General features: G+C 38.4%; 1 protein-coding gene across 2 annotated transcripts in view; it reads left to right on the top strand.

The window, feature by feature from the left end:
- Positions 1-2,412: 2,412 nt before the first annotated feature.
- Positions 2,413-24,153, top strand: part of LOC149282396 (NEDD8-conjugating enzyme UBE2F) — an 89,094-nt gene continuing 67,353 nt past the window's right edge. The window contains exons 1-3 of one of the 2 annotated variants that reach the window (XM_089498256.1): positions 2,413-2,548; positions 10,546-10,575; positions 10,658-10,723. In XM_089498256.1, the coding sequence (XP_089354382.1) occupies positions 2,431-2,548; positions 10,546-10,575; positions 10,658-10,723 (214 nt within the window). In that variant the 5' untranslated portion in view covers positions 2,413-2,430. The remainder of the gene's footprint in view (positions 2,549-10,545; positions 10,576-10,657; positions 10,724-24,153) is intronic. The other variant, XM_089498255.1, reaches the window with a different exon arrangement.

The raw sequence follows: 24,153 nt of genomic DNA, 5'->3' as shown, positions 1-24,153 counted from the left end.
ATATATTAATGTACGTTTGTATATGGTTGCATTGCTGTGTATATAACTCCCAGTTCCCTTTTGTGGTCCCGTCGTGCCAATTTACATGTAGTTGGTGGTGTTCTTGTTTTTGACAGAAACATTTGCTTCACATCAATGAGTAAAGTTGCAGCCGTTTGAATTTGTGGTCGGTTGTCTTTTTGGGAGGTACAGAGCTAAAAACTAGCATGTATCACATAAAAATGGTTAAATACGCTAAAACTGACACATGGCGTGTGATTCTAAACTATTTATTTCTAAACTATTTCAGCGCTACAGAATTTGATGGCGCTCTATAAAAAACTAAACATAATAATCATTTAAAGAAGGATATTAAGGCAGAGACGCTGGACACTTGTGTAACTTAATCTGTTTATCAATTTGTTTAGGTTGTGTATGGCTCTACATAGTTAATAAACAGTTTTAACAATAAATAAGAATTATTCCTTACTCTGTAAATGGTTGGGCTTAAAGTACTTAGCTTCTATATATTATATATATTATATTTCTTTTTAATTTTACTTTAGTTGGTTAAAACCGTGCTTTAGTGCTACAACTTAATTGTAGGAATAGATCATTTACATCTAGAATATGACAGGTATAGCTGTCAAATTGTCAGTTAAAATATATAATTAATCAAAAACACATTTCTTACACTAATTTCCAACGCATGGGTCCTGGATTGCAACCAACGAGTTTGAATGTTATTTACCCAACATCATTATTGAGTATTGGCACATAATTCCGAGTGTATGGAATGCATTAAGTAGTTGATTCAGTGGAATAGTGTTGCTACCGAAAAGGTTTCGAGAGTGTCAACCTCCCTTTATCAAGTCAAAAGTAATACTAACCACAAAACATCTAAGACATGGGCAGTAGTATAGGGGTTAAGGAGACTAAGAGAGGCTGATAAGGTACAGGTCACAGCAGTTTAAGGTGGTCTTAAATTAGTTTAGCCAGTGTGAAAAGAACTTGGTAGGGGGGTGAGGCTGATGATGGCATTGTTAAAACAAACTCATACATATATCTTCAGACAAAATAAATGAGGGGAATGCATGAATTAGAATAAAATCTTGTGGCTTGTGTGTTTCTGAAGTTTCCCTTTAGTTCTTTTATTTTTGAGGTCCACAATCGAGTGGTCTCTCCGGGTGAAGTGGTGGCCGACTGGGTTGCAGTTATCGTTGTAGTTACGTCTGGAGCGTCTATGTAGGTTCATCCTTAAGTTCAGTGTCTGGCTAGTTTCTCCAAAGTAACACCCTGCTTCACATTTATTGCACCGGATCATTTACACAACATCTGTACATGTACATGTGTATGATCCCTTGATGTTGTGATGGGTAGTGTTATTACAGATGAGTTGACATTGTTTGCAGCAAGATATAGTGATCTGTAATGTTTTGTTTACTCAGCAATTTTCTATAATCCAGTTTTTTAGGTCAGATGTTTTCTAAAACTTAGTAGTCTCTTCTCTGTGTGTGTGTATATATTTATATATATAATGTAAATGGGTGAAGCTGTATTAGTCCAGTAGACACAATGTCAAAAAATAGAGTATTGCAGAGTATGCGGTGATACCTTTTTTACTGGACTAACATAGTATTTAAAAGACAAGCTTTCGAGAGGATAACTCTCAAAAGCTTGTCTTTTAAATATTATGTTAGTCCAATAAAAAAGATATCACCTCATACTCTGCAATACTCCTAGTTTTTGACATCGTGTATGTATGTATATGTATATATATATATATATATGTGTGTGTGTGTATATAAAATAAGCTGGTAGTGTTAATGTGTAGGGCAGCAAGTAGCGATGGTAAATTTGAAGACTTACTGTAGTAGCATGTGCTTATAAGTGTTAATAGAACACAACGTGGGAAGAATAGAAGCTAGAGCTCTCAGGTTGACCTATGGAAACAGGCATGTTATCCTACAATAAACATTATATCCTACTTGTTTTGAACCCAGACGCATAGTGCAGAACAGCAGAATCAGCTCTATGTGGTGATTTTTTCCAACCCAACCTCCTTGCCTTGCATTTAGCTGAAAACTTTGCATTCTTGCATATGCATGATAAGGCATGGTGGCTTGCTCAAAAGTTCCAGAGGGTCTATCTAGACCTCCTGAAAGCTTTGTATTCATGGGAACGCTTCCCTGCCAGTGAATGGCTGCTTCTAGCAACCAGACCTAGTGGAAACCTTGGCTGGTTGGACAGCAGATCGTAAATGTTTTTGGTTTTCTTTCTTATAGGTTATGAATGCAAGTTCTTACAAAATACTTTAATAGTCATTCCTTCTTCATGGGGGATTGGTCTGTCCTTTTAGAGTAATTTAGGAAATAACATGTTGCTCTGTATGGCGAGCTGAGTCAATGTTTTTTTCTTTTTCTTTTTTTCTACAGGTAAACTGTAGTAGTCATGTTGACACTAGCGAGCAAGTTGAAGCGGGAGGATGGCGTTAAAGGGAGACGAGCATCCAACACAACCTCAGACTCTACTCGCAGAGTGTCCATCCGAGACAGATTACTTGTGAAAGGTAATACGCATAACAATCCTGCATGTGAATAAATTATTTGTTAGAGAAAAAAGCAAAATGTATCCCTTACCAATGTTTCTTACTGTACAGAAGCTTAAAACACTGATAAAATTAAATGCGCTTTCTTATTAGCATATGTTAGTGTATGATATATACACTGCAAACTTTTTGTCTTTCTTTCGGGGCATAAATAACAAAACTAAAACTCAAAAAGTAGAAATAAATTGGATGTATGTTGGATGTTAGTAAATCCTAGATTGAGAATGTTATTATATATATATAATTTCTTCAACGGGATGGACACTAACTTGGTAATTTTGAATTGTTGGCCTTTTCATTTAGGCTGCATATATAAAAATGCATTCTCTCATTTAGATATATGTTTGTTCATTTTATTATACTATACATTTTCATCATGCTATTGGAATTTTGCTTTGATGCGATGTATTGTTTCACTATTGAATGCGTGTAACTTTCAATCTAAAATGTGGTTTACCTAATTTAATGGTAACAAAACATGCACAAAAGTAATCTATTTGTACTTAGTCGGTCAAGTTATATAAATAATAATAAATAGAATACGATTCCCTTTAGCCTGTGGCTATGACCTGACTTTCTGGCTAAGGTATGCTGTCATTGTTAACGGATCGGTATTTTAATCTGCTCAAATGCAAGCGATGTTATGATTTCTGCACTAGAGTAAGAGAGAGTTGGCTGAAGAGTTGTTTTAACATCTTCTCTAATTATTATGAAGACCCAACACGGGCAGGTTTACAACAAGACTTTAAATAAATCTCACTGGTTTAATTATACGTTAAACAGGGCCAATCAGGCTTTTCATAATGTATAGTAAAGTCCAAGGTGTTTAATCCACAGCTCTCTTGCAGTATCTCCTGTCATCTCTCCCAGTGTAACAGAGCACATTTATATTCCTTGCTGGTGCAGAAAGCTTTTTAGAGAGTCATGGTAATCCTGTATCCGACACATATAACGCTTTATAGATTCCTAGGGGCAGATCCCCAGCGTATCTATATATGTAATTTATTACGACAATAGGCAGCTTTCACTCTTGACCTGTTGTTGGAATACAAACCATTTGCTCTTGGTAACATGAACATAATAGTAGATGTAGCCAAACCACTGAAGTGCCCATATTTTCCCATAATAGCCTATAATATAATATACCACGATTCAGTCATTGTATTAAACTGAATGAGTAGTAGATTTTGGAAGCCACGTACTTTTTGGAGCATTTTTCTTAGTTATAAGTATTTTCCTTTTAGTGTTTTAGAGTTGAATTATTTAAAATACATGGAAACAGAAGCATGTTTCCTCAAGTGTGCTTAACGCATTCGTGAGTATCCACTTAAGATCTCTGCAATAAATAATATTCAAAGCTACTTGGTAGCATGGCACGGCTGATAATATGCTTGCTTTGTCCCCGGTGGAATTCTTCTTTAATATTGTGTTCTTAAATTGTTCCAGTCATCTTTAGGACATGTATTTCTCTCTATAGTTTGAATTTAAAACGGAGGTTAAAAAGCAAGTGCAAGTCTCTTGGATATTAAATGTATGATTTTACCATCTGGGTAAAATATCTATATATATATATAAGTGATGCAGGCTCACATCAGCGCTGACTTATATATAATTTATTTTAAGCGGATTGATTGGGAGATAGAAGAGTTACATTGCAAAGATTTAGGTCAAGAAACTGCTTTTAACTTTCTTTCTGGAGGGCTTCTATGTTTGGGTTGTATTCACTAATCTGGAAGTTTCCAAGATAGATGAACAAATCAGCTCTTCCTGATATCATTCTTTGCATTATAAATTCCCGCCTCAGCAGGAGAAGCTCACCAGGGTTGGGCGTTGATAATGCATACTAACCTTCATAGTTATTTGGCACCTTTCCAAGCCAATATAATTCTTATCTTACATCGGTAGTTCAACATGAAATTAACCTGTCCTGTATGTAAAAGTGATATGCTAGAGTTAGTGGACATCTGCACGACAATTTTAGTGTTAATTGACACATGAGCGTTAGTCTAGCAGCGCAAGTCTGTTCTATATGGAAACCATATTTATCAAAGTTGACGCTGAGATTATTCCGAGTAGTTATTTGGCTGACTTTTTACCTAGATGCGTAAGAGGACATTGCAGATATTTTTAGCACCGTGGCTCCTTGGACTGTACGACATCTGTTTTCTGCATCCCCTATTCATTTCATGTCGTTTACACAAACATTTAATGTTTTAACTTATTGAATTGATCTGTTATCATTAAAAGGTACCATCGTGATACTATAGTTTCATGGATGTGGAATGGTTTAATAACAACATCAACCATGAAGCACAGAATGCCCCCTATTAACAAATAATAGTAAAACCCCCTTTTTTGACCTAAAGAGTACACGGATGTATTTTTCTGGCCGTCTGCTGTGCTACCAGATGATAGTGTTAGCAATAACAGTATTTTTTCTCAAATCCTTTTTTTTTAACCCCTTAAGGACCAGGCTGTGTTTTACCTTTTGTACCATTGGGACCGAGGCTGTTTTAACACTTTTGCGGTGTTCGTGTTTAGATGTAATTTTCTCTTTACTCATTTAGTGAACCCACACAAATTATATGTTGTTTTTTTCAGGACAAGAAGGGCTTTCTTCAGATACCATTTAATCATATTATCTAATTTCCCATAAAAAAAATAATAAAATATGATGAAAAATGTAAAAAAAACCCACATTTTCTGACTTTTACCCCAAAAATCTTTTACTCATCCAAAAAAGCTAATGAAAAAACCTACTAAATATATTCTATATATTTTATATATATTTGTCCTGAGTTTAGAAATACCCAATGTTTTTATGTTTTTTTGCTTTTTTCTGCACGTTATGGAGCATTAAGTACAAGTAGCGGTTTGCTATTTCAAAACCATTTTTTCCAAATCTGGTAATTCTTCCCCCCATGTGCCATTTCGGGTATCTTTGAAGCTGGCCAATGCAATTTACCCAATCAAATCATATATTTTTGAAAACTAGACACCCCAAGGTATTTCAAATGCTAGAATTTTAACTCTTTCCATGCACTAATTCTACCACCAGTCTTTGTCAAACTTTGTGGCAGTAATTTATTTTGTGGTTTTTATCGCTAAAATTGCTCTTCAGGTATGGATTTACACCTCCTGGTATACATCCCTTTCAAACAACACCCCAATATGTGTTCAGCATCTCCTGAGTACAGTCATACCCCCCATGCATGGGTTTGTCGGGTTGTTTGGGAGGAAAAACGCCACATTTAGGAAGTGCACATTTTTTAACTTGGAACTTTTACATCTGGTCATTCTGCCCCCATGTCCTAATAGGACCATCTTTGAAGCCGGCTAATTCAATTTACCCCATCAAACCATATATTTTTGAAAAGTAGACACCCCAAGGTATTTCAAATGCTAGTATTTTAACCCTTTCCATGCATGAGATTCTACCACCAGCCTTTGCCACACTTTGTGTTAGTATTTTTTTGGTTTTTTTTTTTACACAAATTGTACTTTGGGTATACATTTATAGCTCCAGGTATACGTCACTATCAAACACCCTAATATGTGTTCAGGAACATCTCCCGAGTTCAGTCATACCCCACATGTATGGGTTTGTCTGGTGTTTGCCACATTTTGGAAGTGCGCTTCCCCCCCCCCCATTTCGGTCAGTCTGTGCCTATGCCCTATCTTTGAGCCCGGCCACTCCAATTTACCCCATCAAACCATTCATTTTTTTAAATTAGACACCCCTTGGGTATTTGAAATGCTTTTATTTAAATTTTTCCACGTCAGGATTTTTGGGAAGATACAGCGCTAATTTTAGCACTTGCTCATAATAATAAACTTTATTTTTTTATTTTATTTATTTTACTCTTTTTGGACTTTTTTTTTTTTACATTTTGCTGGAACTGGATAGTTCCTCTAAAGCATAATAATTTTTAAATGTTACCATGTTTTTTTAAGCTTTTTCTTTTTTTCCTTTTTTTTTTTTTATATTTTACTAATCACATAGTGATTAGAAAGCTGGGCTCCATTGACTTGTATGGTTGAATGCAGTACCTGTATTCAACCTGCAAGTGGAGCCAGAGTTCTCTAGAGGGTCTGAAGACCGTCTAGCGAATTTTTTCAACTTTATTATTTTTTTTCCCGGGCCGCCTCCATCTTGAGGATGGCGAAGACTGCGTGCAGCTGCGGCTGTGACCACTCTCCGGAGCGGTCACAGCCCGCCCTGGGGTAAGTATTTGGTGTTGCTGGATGCCTCCTGATCGAGGCATTCCAGCCACACCATTGAAGTTTAGGAGGTGATCGTTGATTGCCTCCTAAACGCTTTTAAAACGGGCGTCCGCCGCCATACAATGTATGGCGGATGTTGACGCCCGGGGAGGGGCCAGAGATGGCCCATCATGCCGATCTCGGTGTTGCTGAATGCCTCGACATCGAGCAACACCGTTTAAGCTTAGAAAGTGATCGTTGATCACTTTCTAAGCTTGTTTAAGTCTGATGACGTGTCAGGCACGTCATAGGTCGTTAAGTGACCGTTTTGCATGACGTGCCTGACCCGGCAATGGACGTTAAGGGGTTAAAGCAAACTAGGATGCAAATTTTGTGCATTTGCTATAAACTGAAATACTGTGGGTTTCAGAACGCCTGCTCCCTATGCTATTTTGGCCGTTTTCCTATTATTAGAAAGACCTGCTGGACGGTTTTCATTAAGCAACTACAAAATTGTATTGCAGAACGCAACATTGGGTTTACAGAACATATCTGTGGGTTGGTGGCTCCTGGCCCCTGACGTTAATTTTGTGAGCGTGAGCACAGATGTGTAATTGCGTGAGTGTGCATGAGCGCATATTTGTAATTCCATGCGTTCGCACGGATGTGTAATTGCGTGCATGTGTGTGTGAGCATGGATTTGTAATTAGGTGTGTATTAGTGTGTGTGAGCATGGGTGTGTAATTAGATGTGTATTAGTGTGTGTGAGCAAGGATGTGTAATTAGATGTGTATTAGTGTGTGTGAGCACGGATGTGTAATTATTTGTGCTTTTGTGTGTGTGAACACGGATGTGTAATTAGGTGTGTTTTAGTGTGTGTGAGCACGGATGTGTAATTATTTGTGTTTTTGTGTGTGTGAGCATGGATGTGTAATTAGGTGCGTTTTAGTGTGTGTGAGCACGGATGTGTAATTAGATGCGTTTTAGTGTGTGTGAGCATGGATGTGTAATTATGTGTGTATTAGTGTGTGTGTGTGTGTGAGCACGGATGTGTAATTAGGTGTGTATTAGTGTGTGAGCACAGATATGTAATTCTGTGTGTATTAGTGTGTGTGAGCAAGGATGTGTAATTAGGTGTGTATTATTGTGTGAGCACAGATGTGTAATTAGGTGCGTTTTAGTGTGTGTGAGCATGGATGTGTAATTATGTGTGTATTAGTGTGTGTGTGTGTGTGTGTGTGAGCACGGATGTGTAATTAGGTGTGTATTAGTGTGTGAGCACAGATGTGTAATTCTGTGTGTATTAGTGTGTGTGAGCACGGATGTGTAATTAGGTGTGTATTATTGTGTGTGAGCACAGATGTGTAATTAGGTGCGTTTTAGTGTGTGTGAGCACGGATGTGTAATTAGATGCGTTTTAGTGTGTGTGAGCATGGATGTGTAATTATGTGTGTATGAGTGTGTGTGCAGAGCCGGCCTTAGGTGTTCTGGCGCCCTGTGCGGACTACTCCTCTGGCGCCCCCCCATCCCAAAAAAAGAAAGGAATAAAAACTTGTAACAAAACTTGTAACAAAACCCCAATCACTATATACTACGCCAAACATTGATGTGGTCTAGGCCTACCACTTAATTGTCTGGCTTAGTAGTAGGGATGCACCGAAACGAATTCTGGACTGAAACCGAAAGTGCAGTATTTACCTGGCCAAAACCGAATATGACCCCCCCAACACCATAAAAAATCTAACACTTTTATTTAAAGTAACACACCAAAATAGGAGAAAACAATTAAATTATATATATATATATATATATATATATATATATATATATATATATATATAAAGTCCAAAAATAGTTACCGGCACTCCAGGGACTTTCCAAATAACCACACAAACAACTTCGGTTTTCAAGTCTATATATCATATATATATATATATATATATGATTAACAGCAATCACATTCCTATCATGCCCAGGCATACCCAGATTCCAGGATTTACTCGCAGACTTGGCATGATAGGAGTATGATTGCCCTATCTACCCCTTCTCACTCTCTTCTGCCGTATCTACCCCTTCTCACTCCCTTCTCCCTATATATGCCCTCCTAACTATCTACCCTTTCCCTCTTTGAAGTTCACTTACCTTTCAGGAGTCCTGCGGTGGGGGTGCAAGGCCTTTGCCTCCCAGCTCTGCCACTGAATGGAACAGTATAGAATGATGGGAGTTATGATGTACTTTTAGAGCATAATTAGATCATGAAAAAGACATTGGAAATGGTACAGCATAACACCCATCACTCTCACACACTTACTAATCCACACGCATACCAATCCACACGCATACCAATCCACACGCATACCAATCCACACGTATACCAATCCACACGTATACCAATCCACACGTATACCAATCCACACGTATACCAATCCACACGTATACCAATCCACACTTATACCAATCCACACTTATACCAATCCACACGTATACCAATCCACACGTATACACTAATCCACACGTATACACTAATCCACACGTATACACTAATCCACACATATATACCAATCCATACGTATACACCAATCCACACATATATACCAATCCACACATATATACCAATCCACACACATACCAATCCAGACGTATACCAATCCACACACATACCAATCCACACGTATACCAATCCACACGTATACCAATCCACACGTATACCAATCCACACATATATACCAATCCACACATATATACCAATCCACACATATACACTAATCCACACACATATATACCAATCCACACACATACCAATCCACACATATACCAATCCACTCTCACTGAATGCTTTCCTACCTTTCCTCTTTTCTCCTTACAGCTCCTTTTCCTCCTCTTCGTTCTTCTTCTTCAGTTCTTCTGTCTTCTTCCGGGTCAGAGGGCACGGACAGCGGTGGGCGCGGCTTCAGTGTTGTGCGCCGGGATCTGACAACAAACCCCGGCGCACAGCAGCTGTTGCCGCGCGGATCACAAGGGAGCGGTATCGGAGGTCTTTAACAGACCTCCGGCTCCCTTGAGTGATGTTAAGCTGGGTTCAAAAGAGATCCTTGAACCGGCTTAAAATCACTCAAGGGAGCCGGAGGTCTGTTAAAGACCTCCGATACCGCTCCCTTGCGAGCCTGCTCCTCCAGCGGCAGACATTACTGTCCGTCTCTGGAGGGGTGCTGGGTGCCCCCCTGATGAGCGGGTGCCGCTCGCCCCCCCCCTAGGTACGCTGCTGGCGGCGGCGCCCCCTGGAGTGTGGCGCCCTGTGCGGTCGCACAGGTCGCACACCCCAAAGGCCGGCCCTGTGTTTGTGTGTGTGTGTGAGCACGGATGTGTAATTAGGTGTGTATTAGTGTGTGAGCACAGATGTGTAATTCTGTGTGTATTAGTGTGTGTGAGCAAGGATGTGTAGGTGTGTTTACATTTGCCAGAGTGTATGTTGGAAGGGGGCAAAGCAGGTACAGACAAGTTGTTTGGGGGCAATGATGGCACAGACCAGCTGTTGAAGTTGGGGGGCCCAGGGGCATTCTTTGCACCACGGCCCTGGGGTTTCTCGTTACGCCCCTGAGTGCACCGAACTATAAAATACAAGATTTAGGAAAAATGACATATCTGCTTTAAGGAAGCATTTTCCCTATAAACATTCAACAGCCTAAGAATACATGTACTGTTATATTTCTCTCTGTTGCATGTCTGCTAATTCTTTGTTCGCTTTGTATCAACAGAAGTAGCAGAACTTGAAGCCAATCTACCATGTAAGTAATACAAAGTAATAAAATGTTTGCAGTTTTTGATGCATGTTTTTGATAAGTACTGACTTATTTTTTGTTAAACTAGGCACCTGCAAAGTCAATTTCCCCGATCCCAACAAGTTGCATTACTTCCAGCTGATAGTAAGCCCAGGTAAGGCAAACTTAATTGTTTCTATCAGTGTCTATAGTATGTGTTCCTAACTACATCTTTTTTTCATGAAAACTAGTGAATTTTATAGTTTATCAGAAGCAGCCGCCACATCAGCAGCCATATATGTATGTTGGCTTAGCATCATCTCTAGCGGGGCTTCTCATCAGCGCTTCTCACCCGGTTGTGTATTCAGGTCCATGGGGCATCAGCCCCTCTGCTACAAAACAGGGAGCCTATCGCCCTTTCGGGGGTGTTCAAAGTGCCCCAGTTCAGCAGGCTGGTTAAAAGGAAGATCACTGAAGGAATGCGACGCGGAGGGAGGGTGGTTGGTGAGGCTGCCGAGTTAGACCTATATGTACATATGTATGCCTTTTCCCTTCATGGATACATTTTTGGAGACCACCTGTGCATATTTATGTTAAAGTTTCAGTAACGATATATTGTGTATATTTTTAATTCATTTTCCAGTGACCTGCCAAAAGTTTATTTCCCTTTGCACTTATCCGTTCTTCAGTAGATACTTCATTGTCTAAAAAAAAGGCCTTATACTGTATGTTAAAATGATTCCAAAATGCATATACATGTATATGAAATATCTAATGTAGTAAAGTAGTGTTTTATACAAAAAGAAAAGAAGCCGGTAGTTGTAAGGTTTATCTTTTACAAAACTGTGACAGACCGCAATGCTCATGGGGAATGTGAACCCGTTATAAGGAGCTCGGTCTGTCACCAGGTCCTTGACAGAATGTCTGAGGTGTGTCGAGCGCTGCGTGTCTTTGCCGCCGAAATCTGATATGAGGCACTGTGCGCTGAAGCATGTGATGGGCATCTCAATGACTTTTGTCTCAGATATCCCTTCCTAGTGACAGTCTGCCATGAAACTCGTCCTTTGCTTTATCATTCCTCGTCTTAATACATTAGGCCGGAAGATTTCTGTGTCTTTCCAAGTCCTAACCCCCATCTTTAAAATTAAAATGTAGTCAACCGTGGAATGGATTCATGGATTTTTATTAAAAACAGTACTGTAGGGCATTGATAATCTATTCAATTGTAATTTTCCTGATGTTACTTTTTTTTTTCCTTTTTAAAATCTACGTTCTGTATATTCTGCATCCGTTTTATTAAACTTGTTTCCCCTGTTTTTTAGGGAGGGGATATAATGTTGCATCTGTTATGAGGGCATCATGTATAGACATATTCTGATTACATGTTACCACATATACAGAATTCAGCCAATGTTTTTTTCTGTGTTAAGTAAGTAGTTGCTTTAAATGTTTTTTTTATAGTCAGAAGCCCTTGTCCTTGCTTTAAATGACTTTTAGTGCAGTGGGGTTTTTTTATACAGTTCCCTGACTTTTGCTCCCCTGGGAAATGTTTGTATTTGACTAAATCTGCTTCCAAGGAAATGTACCTTTGGGGCCACTGTATGCTCATGTCGGTAATATTCCACTATATGCCAACAGAATATTTGCTATGATAAAGATATGTGAAACAGTAGTTTTAACGTTAATAGTTCAGATGTGTGATGCTCTGCTAGATGTTTATTAATAAGGCTAAAGTGATTATCACTTTTATCCACCAGGGGGCACTGTAAACATGCAAAATGTGGGTTTAATAAATGGGCTTGACAATGTCCAGGAAACACATCCATTACAATAAACAAATGATTAAGGGAAATTATGCATAATGTGGACAGCATTGTTATGGATCAATTTTCCTTCTATTGCATGTAACATAGGAATAATAAAGGTTAATCAGTGATCCATTTTTATCTTTAAATTAAAGTTAGTAAAAGAAAAATTATACTGTGCTGAAAAGGATAATTCTGTGTATATATTGGACATCCTGGCAAATTAATTAAATTTCCCTCTGTCTCTTCTAAAGTGAAAAATGACATTAAAACGGTATGCCTAGAACAGTTTTGCAGTTGCAAATTGTTGTGCTGTGTAGTTTTTAATGAGCATAATAAAATGACGCCGCATTTTCACCTACATTTAAGTGACATTTCTTAAAGGGGCATGGTTACTTTTTTGTAGCAGCACTTAATTTTAAGTAGACCTCTTAAGATCCCATAAACTTATATTGGCCCAATAAATCGTCTTCAACTAAAGACTCCATTTTCTCATGGGCTGTTACTGGTATATTCCTGGGTTTCTCTATGAGCAACACTGTGCTTTATTGTAAACTCTCTCCTCTTCCATTCTTTTAAAACTCAAACCTGTGTAGGAAGCTGACCTGTTGTCTTCACAGACAGCCACAAGGTGAGACTACAGTAAGGGCACGTGTGCATGCGCTGATAATGCCCTTGCATACGCAGGTACTAGGCACTGCTAAATGACATGTGTCAGGAGACTGCCAAGAGTCATCAAAAAGAGTAACTGAGTGGAACGCTGCTTGGGTTGCAGAGAAACAGTAAAGAGATGCTAATACACCGCACTGTTGGCCTAAAGACAATAACATATTGTTCTTTATACTTTAACATTTCTTGTGGGAAGTGGCAAAACTTACTACAGAGAAGGTTTGAGTTTTCCGATGATGTGCTCCTGAGCAGAGAGCTTTGGAGAAGTGAAGACATTGCAGGTTAATGTCACTGCCAGCTTTATGAAATGTGCAGTAACAGAATCCAACGCCCCGTGTTGGCTCATCCACCCAGCAGCATAGTTGGCACAAAGCTTTTTAAATTTTTTTATTTTAACCATTTATAGGATAGCTGTCAAAAAATGTCTGCAAGAACCCAGGCATGTTGTTCATAGTTCTCTTGGTGATTTTGTTAGCGCAATGTATTTATAATAGGTAAAACTTACCTCTGTTTGACCTTTCTCCTTATATATGTTTGAGGATGTCAGGTCCATACGTGAAAAAGGGTGCTAAAGAAAAAGTTTGCAAGCACTAAACAGTAGTAGAACAAACCTGTCTTCAAGGATGAACTTAATTAGCAGAGCATAAACGTTTCTCAATGTTGAATTTGCATTTTAACACACCTTATGGCAGTTTTTGAGATATCTGATTACTGTAGGCATTCATCTTAATCACATATGTATACACAAATGCCAGGGAAAGATTCTTCCTTTTTTTGTCAAGACATCAGGCATGCGTACAAACAGCACAGAGTTAAAACTAAAAGAAGTCATTTTTGAATCACGGGTGCGTTTTAAGATTGGCCATGGTTTTTCACTTCTGAGGCAAGTATCCAGTGGGAACTGAAGTTTGGCCTCAATAAGTTGATGATCTGGGGCTCCCATTCTAATTGAATCCAGTCAAAGGACTAATTCCTGTTGCAATGTGTCTCACATGTGTGTAAGATGTTATAGACCATCACTGAATTCATTACTAAATCCATTGGCAAGAGAAAACGGCACTATGTGTGTTTGAACATTCTCTTCTAGTGCCTTTACCAATGCATGAGTGTGCAGATACCCAGTGAATCTGCTGGGCTAGTAATTGAGCAGCATTCATTGCTTCATTGGTCCCCAAATAAATCTGTCCATGGCTGAACCTTTAATAAAAGAACCTCTAGTGCAATCGTCTGATCTGCAGAGTCCGATATTTCATTGCATGTCAGTGTCTTGTAACCTCGCACCCGATACTTTTTCAGGGTTATCGCCAGATGCCGGATGTGAATACAAGTGCTAGGGCTTAAAACACATGCTGTGTCCCATTTGCTAATTTTAGCCAAAGTATCTTGTAGTTTAGTTCCAACATGGGGGTGAGGGAAGTTTGTTTTTCCAAGAATCTCTTTTCTGCTTGCCTGCTGTAAATGTTTTCCACCTGCCACAAAATGCCTACCACTTTCTGTATGTATGTATATATATATATATATACATATATATATATATATATATATATATATATATATATATATATAGACAGACATACATACATACATACACTATATGGACAAAAGTATTGGGACGCCTGACCAAAAGACTTTGGTCCCCCCTTTGCAGCTATAACAGTTCCCACGTTCTTCTGGGAAGGCTTTCCATAAAATTTTAAAGTGTTTCTGTGGGAATTTTTGCCAGTTCATCCAGTAGCGCATTTTTGAGGTCAGGCACTGATGTTGGACAAGAAGGTCTGTCTCCAAATCCCTGTTCCAGTTCACACAAAAGGTGTTCGGTGGGGTTTAGGTCAGGGCGTCCGGTCAAGTTCTTCCACACCAAACTCGTCCAACCATGTCTTTATGGAACTTGCTTTGTACACCACTAACTGGTCAAAAGTATTGGGACACAATTATTGAAATCATAGTTTGGGCTAGACCGCTTACATCCAGTGAAGCTTTAGAATACCAAGATTTTTTTGGACAGTGTTATGCTTCCAACTTTGTGGAAACAGTTTGTGGAAGAGCCTTTTCTATTCCAGCAGGACTGGAATAGCAAGGTCCATAAAGACATACACATACGCACGTGTGTGTATATATATATATATATATATATATATATATATATATATATATATATATATATATATATATATATTTATATATAATGTATGTATGTATGTAAACCATGCTTTCATCTCATCAATTTTTTTTTTACTGACAAACAAGCGAATCAGATAATTATTGGCCGTGGTTGCTATGAGAGCCCTGCCATGATTAACCGTTTCTTCTGCAAGCATATGGATGCTACGTTCTGCTGGGCAGCACTTTACCTGCACTGTAATAATTTACCAGTCTAAGGGAATAATCTTACTGTACAGAACTGTCATGATTCAAGTAACTTGAGCTGCCATGATTCCTTAACCAGTCAGGACTCCAGCCTTCAACACTTCAATTTAGCAAATTATTATAAATAGCAATCCAGAGAGCTACTGTAAAATGAATAAGTTAATATTTGTGCTCAAGCTGGGCTAGTAAGGAGAGGTGATTTTAGGCATTTTTGATATAAATGTGTATAACTGATGCATTTATACTGTGTCTTTTCTTCTAACATGGTTAAACTTTTGTTAAAAGCTACTTTATTCCTTTTATTAAGAACTTTAGTAACTTCTTGCCACATGGAGATATCTTGGTTTTGGCCGATGCAAATGTGTAGTGACCTTTATATGACTTCTTTTGTTTTCTCCTATGATTCCCCCTCTCCCTTTTTAGAGTTCCATTACTGTAATGTGACCCTTTATTGTACACAGGATGGATCTTGTATCTAGGGGCTGTTACAAATGTTTGTTGTGAAAGCCATTTCTAGGAACCTGCCTTGCACAGAAATCTGGATGGGTTTGTTGAGGCTAAAAATAGTGATGGCAACCATGTCTACACAGCTTGTATCAGAGATCATAGATTAAAGGCAACACTCCAGCTATCATTTGCACTTTACATGTTGTCAACCTTGCAATTGCATGGGGTGATTTTGTAGAATCCCCCATATAAATTTGCTCCTTTCCCCTCCCTCTTGCTATATGCCCTGTTCGATCAAACACATCTCCTGGCATGTGAGCCAGCATCACCGCTAGATCTGCAAGTGTTCCTGGGGGTCCAACGAAGCCCCTTGTGCATATACTCGGAAAGCGATCCTGTTGATTTCAGTCGGTACGCTTTCCTGATCAGGTACTCAGTGTTGCGAACCGTTTAACCACATAAAGAGGTGTATGTCTGTGTCTATGCACAAACACATGCACACACATTTAACCTTTTAAGTTATGCATATTTTTATCAATATCATATAGTTTATCAGGGGGTGTTCCACAATGAGATTACTTTATTATCCGTAACGTTGCTGTGTAAATATGACCTCACAAGCTTCCCAGGGCTGAACTACCCATTTGGTAATCCCAAGCATTCATAAGGAAAATGGCGTCACCAATTTTATTTTATAATAGAACTCCAACAACTTTAAAACTCTGAAAATGTTATTTAAATGTATTTTTCTCAACGCTCCCTGTTACTTGAAAACTTCATTTAACAGCTTTAAACCTTCATGACGTTCCATGCAAATCATAAAACATGCTAGAAAGCGGGTTGTGACGACATGAAGCTCCATGATTAAAGTAGAGCTTGCATATCAGAGCCGGTGACCGCCTCAGAAACAGAAGCCTCACGTGTACACTTAACACGAGACTCAATTCATGGGGAATAAGTGCTGCCTGCTACCGTGTTATAACATGTTTTTAAAAGAAAGTGATACAAAATACAATAAATGTGCTAATAGTGCTAATAACATGCACGCTGAAAAGCTTGTCTGATCCCTGCTGTCACTCAGGGTATCCGGCATTATGCCACAGCCAGCCCCCCCCACCTGCAAATAAAATCAATAAATCAATCACAAATAAACACCCTATAAGATGTAAGTGTAGGGTGGTTTTTCTTAACATTTTATTTTTCAGAAATGGGCTAAGGACATATTGTGGATTGCAACTCCCATCACCCTCAGTCAGGCCGATGGTATGGGTGGGAGTTGTGGCCCTCAAAAGCAGGTGAACTAGAAACAACAAGCTGAAATGTGTGTTTTTTTTTATGTGCCAGTATAAACGCATTGCCAACAGGAGAAAAAAACCCACAAAGCTTAACAAAACATTTTATAAGTGAGGGGTTTTGAGTGATTGTTTTGTATGATTGGAGTGATGAGGAGATGTGAGCAGTGCAGACAGGCCGGACTTATACAAGAAAATACATCAAAGCAACATGTTGTTTTTTTGTTTATATACCATAGTAGCACAAAATAATATACGGTAAGAATCTAGTGACATCAGGAAAAAATGTGTATGCGGAATGCCTTTAAACTGACACGGTGCATTCTACATTTATATATGTGTTAATTGTCTTTACTTTGTCATATTTAGATAGCTATCTACATACTAGATGGCTAATGTAGTTCATGTTCAAGAAATCTTAAGCAACAATTTTTTGTGTTTTAAGAAATATTTATATGTAGCAACATCCCTATTTTATGAACGTGAAAACAATTTTTTCTCTTAGCAGAAAGTTTGAACTAGGTCATCTGTTACATCACCCCTTCTGATCATTTGTACAATATCACTGTTGCCCCCTAATACATGTGCCTTATCTTTACAGAGTAATGTTAAAATATTAGCATAGTAATATTGAAACAGTTTGCCCATCTACTACCTGTCTAGTTGCTAAGAAGCAGTAATTCCACAAGGATATTGATAGGGTGTCTGATAATCAATAACTCATCAAGTTATCTTTCAGAAACTGCGTATTGTCCTGGGATGAACATTATTGTTCTGGGCCAGAGCTGAGAGGTCACTTTATCATTCTATGGCATGTCTTTCACCTCTGGCTGGCTGCGTCATCTGGTGATTTTGCTTTCTATTCTTAAATAACTGGACTTTAAAGACACAATCTTGTTTGTGGAGACATTAGAAAGTTTTTCACGCATCTCTCGGAACAACCCTAGCAGAGAGTATGCATGGAATGCAATATCTTTTTATCTATCACTCATATTTACTCCAATATAAAACTAGGCTTTCTTTTAAATAAGAAAATCTGTATTTCTTAACCACATAAGTATATCTGGAGTTTTTTTTTCCACTGGCAAGTTTCATTTCTGTGATAACTCGGCATAAGAATTAGTGTGACACTGTGACAAAATGTGGATGGCAAGAGTGTTTGATGGCCATCAGATTTCATTGCTTTGCGTCCTTATAATATAAAACGTTTTCCAGACTGGGTCACGGAGATCAGAAATATCAAATATACTGTAAACAGGGACTGACAGCACTTAATATGATGAGAAACCTTCCAGCCTGTCCCAAAGAATATATATATACAGTATCTCACAAAAGTGACAACACTGAAGAAATGACACTCTGCTACAATGTAAAGTAGTAGTCTCAAATATAACTCAACACACAGCCATTAATGTCTAAACCTTGGCAACTGTATATTATACACACATACCCTTTAGGGTAAAGATATTTCATTGAAAATCAGCTTACCCTTACAGTAATCATTTACCACTTTATATATGATCCATTTCATGTTATGTTAATGGACAACATTTACGTTAAGAAAGGACATATCTAGGAGACCCCTAGCTTTTGAGTGTGTGTTACTACCATTTAAAGTAATTGCCTACAAATATGTACACCGATGAGCCATAACGTTATGACCACTGACAGGTGAAATGAATAACACTGATAATCCCATTATCATGGCACCTGTCAGTAGGTGGGATATATTAGGCACCAAGTCAACATTTTATCCTCAAAGTTGATGTGTTAGAAACAGGAAAAATGTGAAGCGTAAGTATCTGACAAAGGCCAAATTGTCATGGCTAGATGACTAGATCTACAAAATGGCAGCTCTTGTGGGATGTTCCCGGTCTGCAGTGGTCAGTACCTATCAGAAGTGATCCAAGAAAGGAAAATCGGTGAACCGGCGACAGGGTCATTGGCGGGCAAGGCTCGTTAATGCACGTGGGGGTCGAAGGCTGGCTTGTGTGGTCAAATCCAACAGATGAACTACTGTAGCTCAAATTGCTCATAGAAAGGTGTCAGAACACATAGAGCATTCCTGTTTGTTGCGTATGGGGCTGCTAAGCTGCAAACCACTCGGGGTGCTCATTCTGTCCACTGTCAAATACTCCTACAATGGCCATGTGCACATAAGCTTGCAACATTTTATCTATAAACTTGTTTAAAACTCTTGTAGTTTAGTTTTAATGCTGAAAATATTTTAGTGCTGTGTTACAGATTTGTTCCAATATCCTATATACTGTATTTGCTCGTTTGTTTTTATTACCTTTTATTTGCCAACCTGCCCCCCAGTTATGCACAACTGCCCCCAGGCTTGCCGCTCTGCCCCCCAGATATGTCTTATACCCCTATATGCCACTCTGCCCCAGATATGCCACTATGCCTCCCTGAAATGCATTATGCTTCCCTGATATCCCACTCTGCCTCCCTGATATGCTTTTTACCCCTATATGCCATTCTGCCTACAGAAATGCCTTTTAACCCCCTATATGCCACTCTGCCTACAGAAATGCCTTTAACCCCCTATATGCCACTCTGCCTACAGAAATGCCTTTTAACCCCCTATGTGCCACTCTGCGCCCCCCCCCCCCCCGACTTAATGCATCCCCAGACTTGTTCCCTGTACTTCAGACTCCCTGTGCATAGACAACCTCTGCTGCCCGTTCGTTCCGGAGCATTGGAAGGTCATGTCACGCCGGTGCACCGTCATAGAAGCCCTGGCAGCAGCGGAGGTTGTCTGCGTGCATCGCGCAGACGTTCACCAGCTGCCAGATGCACGCAGACAATGGCACTTCCGCTGGGGCTTCTATGATGGAGCACCGGAAGGTCACGCCACGCAGGCGCTCCGTCATGGAAACCCCCAGAAAAAGTGCCGGCAGCAGCGGAGGCTGCCAGAGAGGAGGATCCAGGTCCCCTGCAGTGCTGCGGGGGATCTGGATCTTAGTATTGTAGTCAGACCTCAGATGACATTCAATATAAGACGATAAGTTTTTTTGCTCTGAAAAAAAGCCTTGTTTTCTAATATGGTACATACAAACATAACAGTTCTATATTTAGAATATTGCAAGCTAAACAACACACATAAAACAGAAAAATATATGTACATGTAGTAGTTAGGTAATGTTAAAAGCTTGGGCAGCTTTTTCATACAGATTGACTGTCTCTTTTACTCTTGAAGACATTTAGATTGCTAGATACACAGCATGTTCCACAGAGAATCCAAACTGATTATTTAATTCTCTATGGTACTCATTATTTAACTTTTCTTTTTCTTTCCCTGTCAAGTTTATTTCTTATAGTCATGGCTTGCTGGGAATTTTCTATCTACTTTTGTCCTTTTTCATATTTCCATATTTCTTTCTTCATCTTTATTTTCTGCAACTGCACGTATTCTCGGTCTTAATATCTGGTAAAGAGTTTAAAACAAGCTTATTTTTTCTCATTTTAATATGTCTACAATAGGGAAAAAAAATCAACAATAACAAAAACCACTGTGGTTTCTGTTGAAGTCTACAATTTACCTAGAATATATATACTCCAATGCGGACCTGTTCTCTTTGTAAGGGAGCACGATAGGAGACTTCAACAAGTGCCTAGGGGTCGCAAGATGGACCCCTGCTGCCTCCCGTTTGGCTAATACCAAAGAGATGCCTTTTTTATCTAGACTAGAATTGTTCTGTAAGAGTGAAAATTTCTAAATTAATATGAGTTCATTGTACTACTCCGGTTACCACGGTTATTTCCAACAATCTTGTTTCTTGGTCTAATTAAGGGTTCCTATAGTTTTTAAACATCCAAAGGTTGCTTTTCCATGAGTAATTTGTTCTTGTTTCTTACAAAACCAATATGATAGATGAGTAGGGTAAGAGGTTGAACCTATTATCTCCCATAGTTTTTCGTGTATGTGTTTTAATGTTGGCCTTTGTGTCCTTTGAATGGCCATTGGGTTTTTTTAAGTTAAATATAGCATTTACTTGTCTTAATGGTAAACAGAAAGATTGCTTAATAATCTTTTATAGCCACATATGAACATGTCTCTACGATATGAACTTTGTCATGTTTGGAAGAAGGCTGTAACATATATTTGTATGTGTAGTTTACGTATAAACAATGTTGTTGTCCATTCAAATATTGCCCAGGAATTAAATGCTCATTCTTTTTTTATGTTCCTTTTTTTTTTTCTTTTTCTTTTTTCAGTAAAAAATATTTGCCCTATTTTACATCCTGTATACAGAATTCAATGGCAGAATAGAACTTTTGGTCAATCAAGTTCCCCCTATATCTTCTGCATTAAATACCTTATTACCCATAATTCAATGAATAAATCCTGTGGATAGATGTCCAGGTACCCAGTGCCGCTGATTAAGTTCAAGAGGAAGCCATCAAGATTGTAAAGCAGTGTTTCTAAGTTAGACACCACTTGCTTTGTTGCAAGGGATCCATTGTGTATTTTTTATTAATACCTTAAAGATGTGTGGGTTACTGTCCCTTTTCTATAAGTAATTTATTCTTGTTTCTTACAAAACCAGTATGATAGATGAGCAGAGTAAGAGGTTGAATCTATTATCGCTCAGGTTTTTGTGCATGTGTCTTAAGCTTGGCCTTCATGTACTTTGAAGGGCTATTGTCTTTTTTTTTAATACCTGAATGTTGCATTGAATGGTCTTAATGGTACACCTAAAGCTTTCTTAATAACCCTTTATAGCCACATATGATTACATATTTAGTCTTGTTCAATACAATTATTTTTTCCCCATTCTCTGTTGATCATTTGAAAAAATGGTGCATTTTCTATCGCGTAACTAGCATTATGTGTGCGCCCACAAGTGCAGACAACATCGTAGATACGATTTGATCAGTCAAGTCCCCTATATCTTCTGCTTTAAAACCAGTATACCTTATTCATGTGTATGACATATTTTAATACAAGAGGTGGGAAGTGGTCTATGCTGTTAAATGGTAAATACATTCTTTCATGAGATATGTCAATGAAACAGAGGATACTCACCCCAATTATTTTAATTAAGCTATGTGGGAGATATATGCCATATATGTCCCCAGTAAAACACAGGAGAAGATAGTCATCCTTAGAGGTTACTGGTTTCCTAGTCCAGGCTGGTCTGCTGCAGTGTCTAGTAATCTCCCTGAGGGAAAACGTAATTCATGAAGATAGAGTTGGCCCAAATTATCATTTTCAAGGGCCTTGCTCTAAGTCAGTAAGTAGCCCAGTTCTGGAAGTCAACAACATTGGTCCTTTGCACACAAGTACAATACATAATGCATTAATTCCTTCCCTAAATGCATTGGAACAGCTTTGGCTTAGTTTCCTTCTGTTTTGCTTCTAAATCAACTATCCATGTTAGAATAAATGGGGGCTCTACTCAATCTATCACTTGGGGAGCACTCGAAGCACTGCTGTACTACAGCTGAATGGTAGGGGTAGAGATGGCCTGGAATATCTAGATTTTTATCTGTGCTAATTCATAACACTTTACATTTGCAACCACAAACTTGTCATGTGAGAAGGGCCCTGTTCAAACAAGCTTACAATCTAGAGCAACCTTTTTTTCTCATAAGTAACTTTTCTTACTTGCTATCAACTGTGCTAGTCTGAGAGGCCAAATTTAACATCCTTATATCACAAAGGGTAAAAAAGCGGCAGAGGTAAGTCCACTTGTGCATCTCAGTCTAGTATTACAAATATTTGTTTCATATAATGGAACAATGTTTGAGTGATTAAAGCCTAGCGAGGCTAGAAGAGACTGTAAGCAGTGTTGGAAAAGTGGAAGGAATCAGTGAAAAGTAATTCACACACACGCATCCATATGTAATTCTTCCCAGAAATGATGGTTTTAATGGAATGGAAAATGTTTCATATTTAAATAAGTAGTGTGTTTCTTAAAATGATGAGGTTCTGATCACGAGATTGGAAGGTATTATAAGCCTTCATTATTGTTGCAGTAAGCAATATCCTAAGAATAAAGAAATAAGTAGCACAGATGATGAGGTACATTAATGAGGCTCTCCCCTGTGTGATCTTGTATATGGCTGGTCGTGTAATCGCATTCAGCTTGCTTAACCTGGTTACTGACAGATATTCTTATAAAAGGGTATATTATTTGGCTTGCTTGTTCCATCAGTATATCAATTTTCAAACAAATTGCCTCCAAAATGTAATTTTATTGCACCTACGCACATTCTGCACAAACTATCGAAGGGATCCCTCAAGTCCAGAACCTCTCTGAAAACATTTTGAATACCGGTCTGAGAAAACACCATGCCATTTATATAAATATAGCTGACAATGTCCCAAATGTATAGAATGTTCTACAATTTGAAACAGTTGTATGACATTTCACATCTGTGAAAAAAACAAGGAGTACAAGTGGTAAGTATAAGGGATTATAGGATTTGTCAGTTTATTAGTTATGAGAGTATTTCGTTGGGGCTTTGTATGAAATAAAAGTGATTCTGCCAGAAAGTTTGAACAGTGTCCATGTTGCATAGCAACTAAGGCAATCTTCCTGCTGATTGGTTGCTGTGGTGATAAATACTAATTTAACAACTTTTTACACAAAAACTTTTTGTATTTATCTCCCACTATTTTTAAAATTGGTTTTTTTTGTTTTTTTTTCAGTAACAGTTTAGGTAGATAGTGGGTTAATTCAAGTTAATTTCAAATAGGTTTGAGTGTAAAAAGCTTTGATAAGTGTAAGCAATAAAAAGTGACTTTAAATGTTGTTCTGTGAATAAAATGATCTATATTCTTTAATGAAGACATATTTGGGGTATTATATGAGAAGATAATGGTGTTTGGCCTTGAAGTCAAGCTGGACGCTCCTGTGTCTCAGGCATCTGCTTAAAAAATGAATGCCAGTTGAAGTACTTTAAGTACTTTAATATGCATTAAATAACCCTGAACACAAAATAAAAATGATTTGCCTTTAGTAGAAGCTTTAGCTCCAGAGCTCCTGATGTGGGCCGTGGGAGAGCTTCTT

This window comes from Sceloporus occidentalis, unplaced genomic scaffold (assembly GCF_023333645.1).
Source record: "Sceloporus occidentalis isolate IW3139 unplaced genomic scaffold, rSceOcc1.0.p SCAF_117, whole genome shotgun sequence".
Taxonomy (NCBI): domain Eukaryota; kingdom Metazoa; phylum Chordata; class Lepidosauria; order Squamata; family Phrynosomatidae; genus Sceloporus; species Sceloporus occidentalis.
Note: the sequence above shows the minus strand (reverse complement) of the source record. Positions and strands in the feature narration are given on the sequence as shown.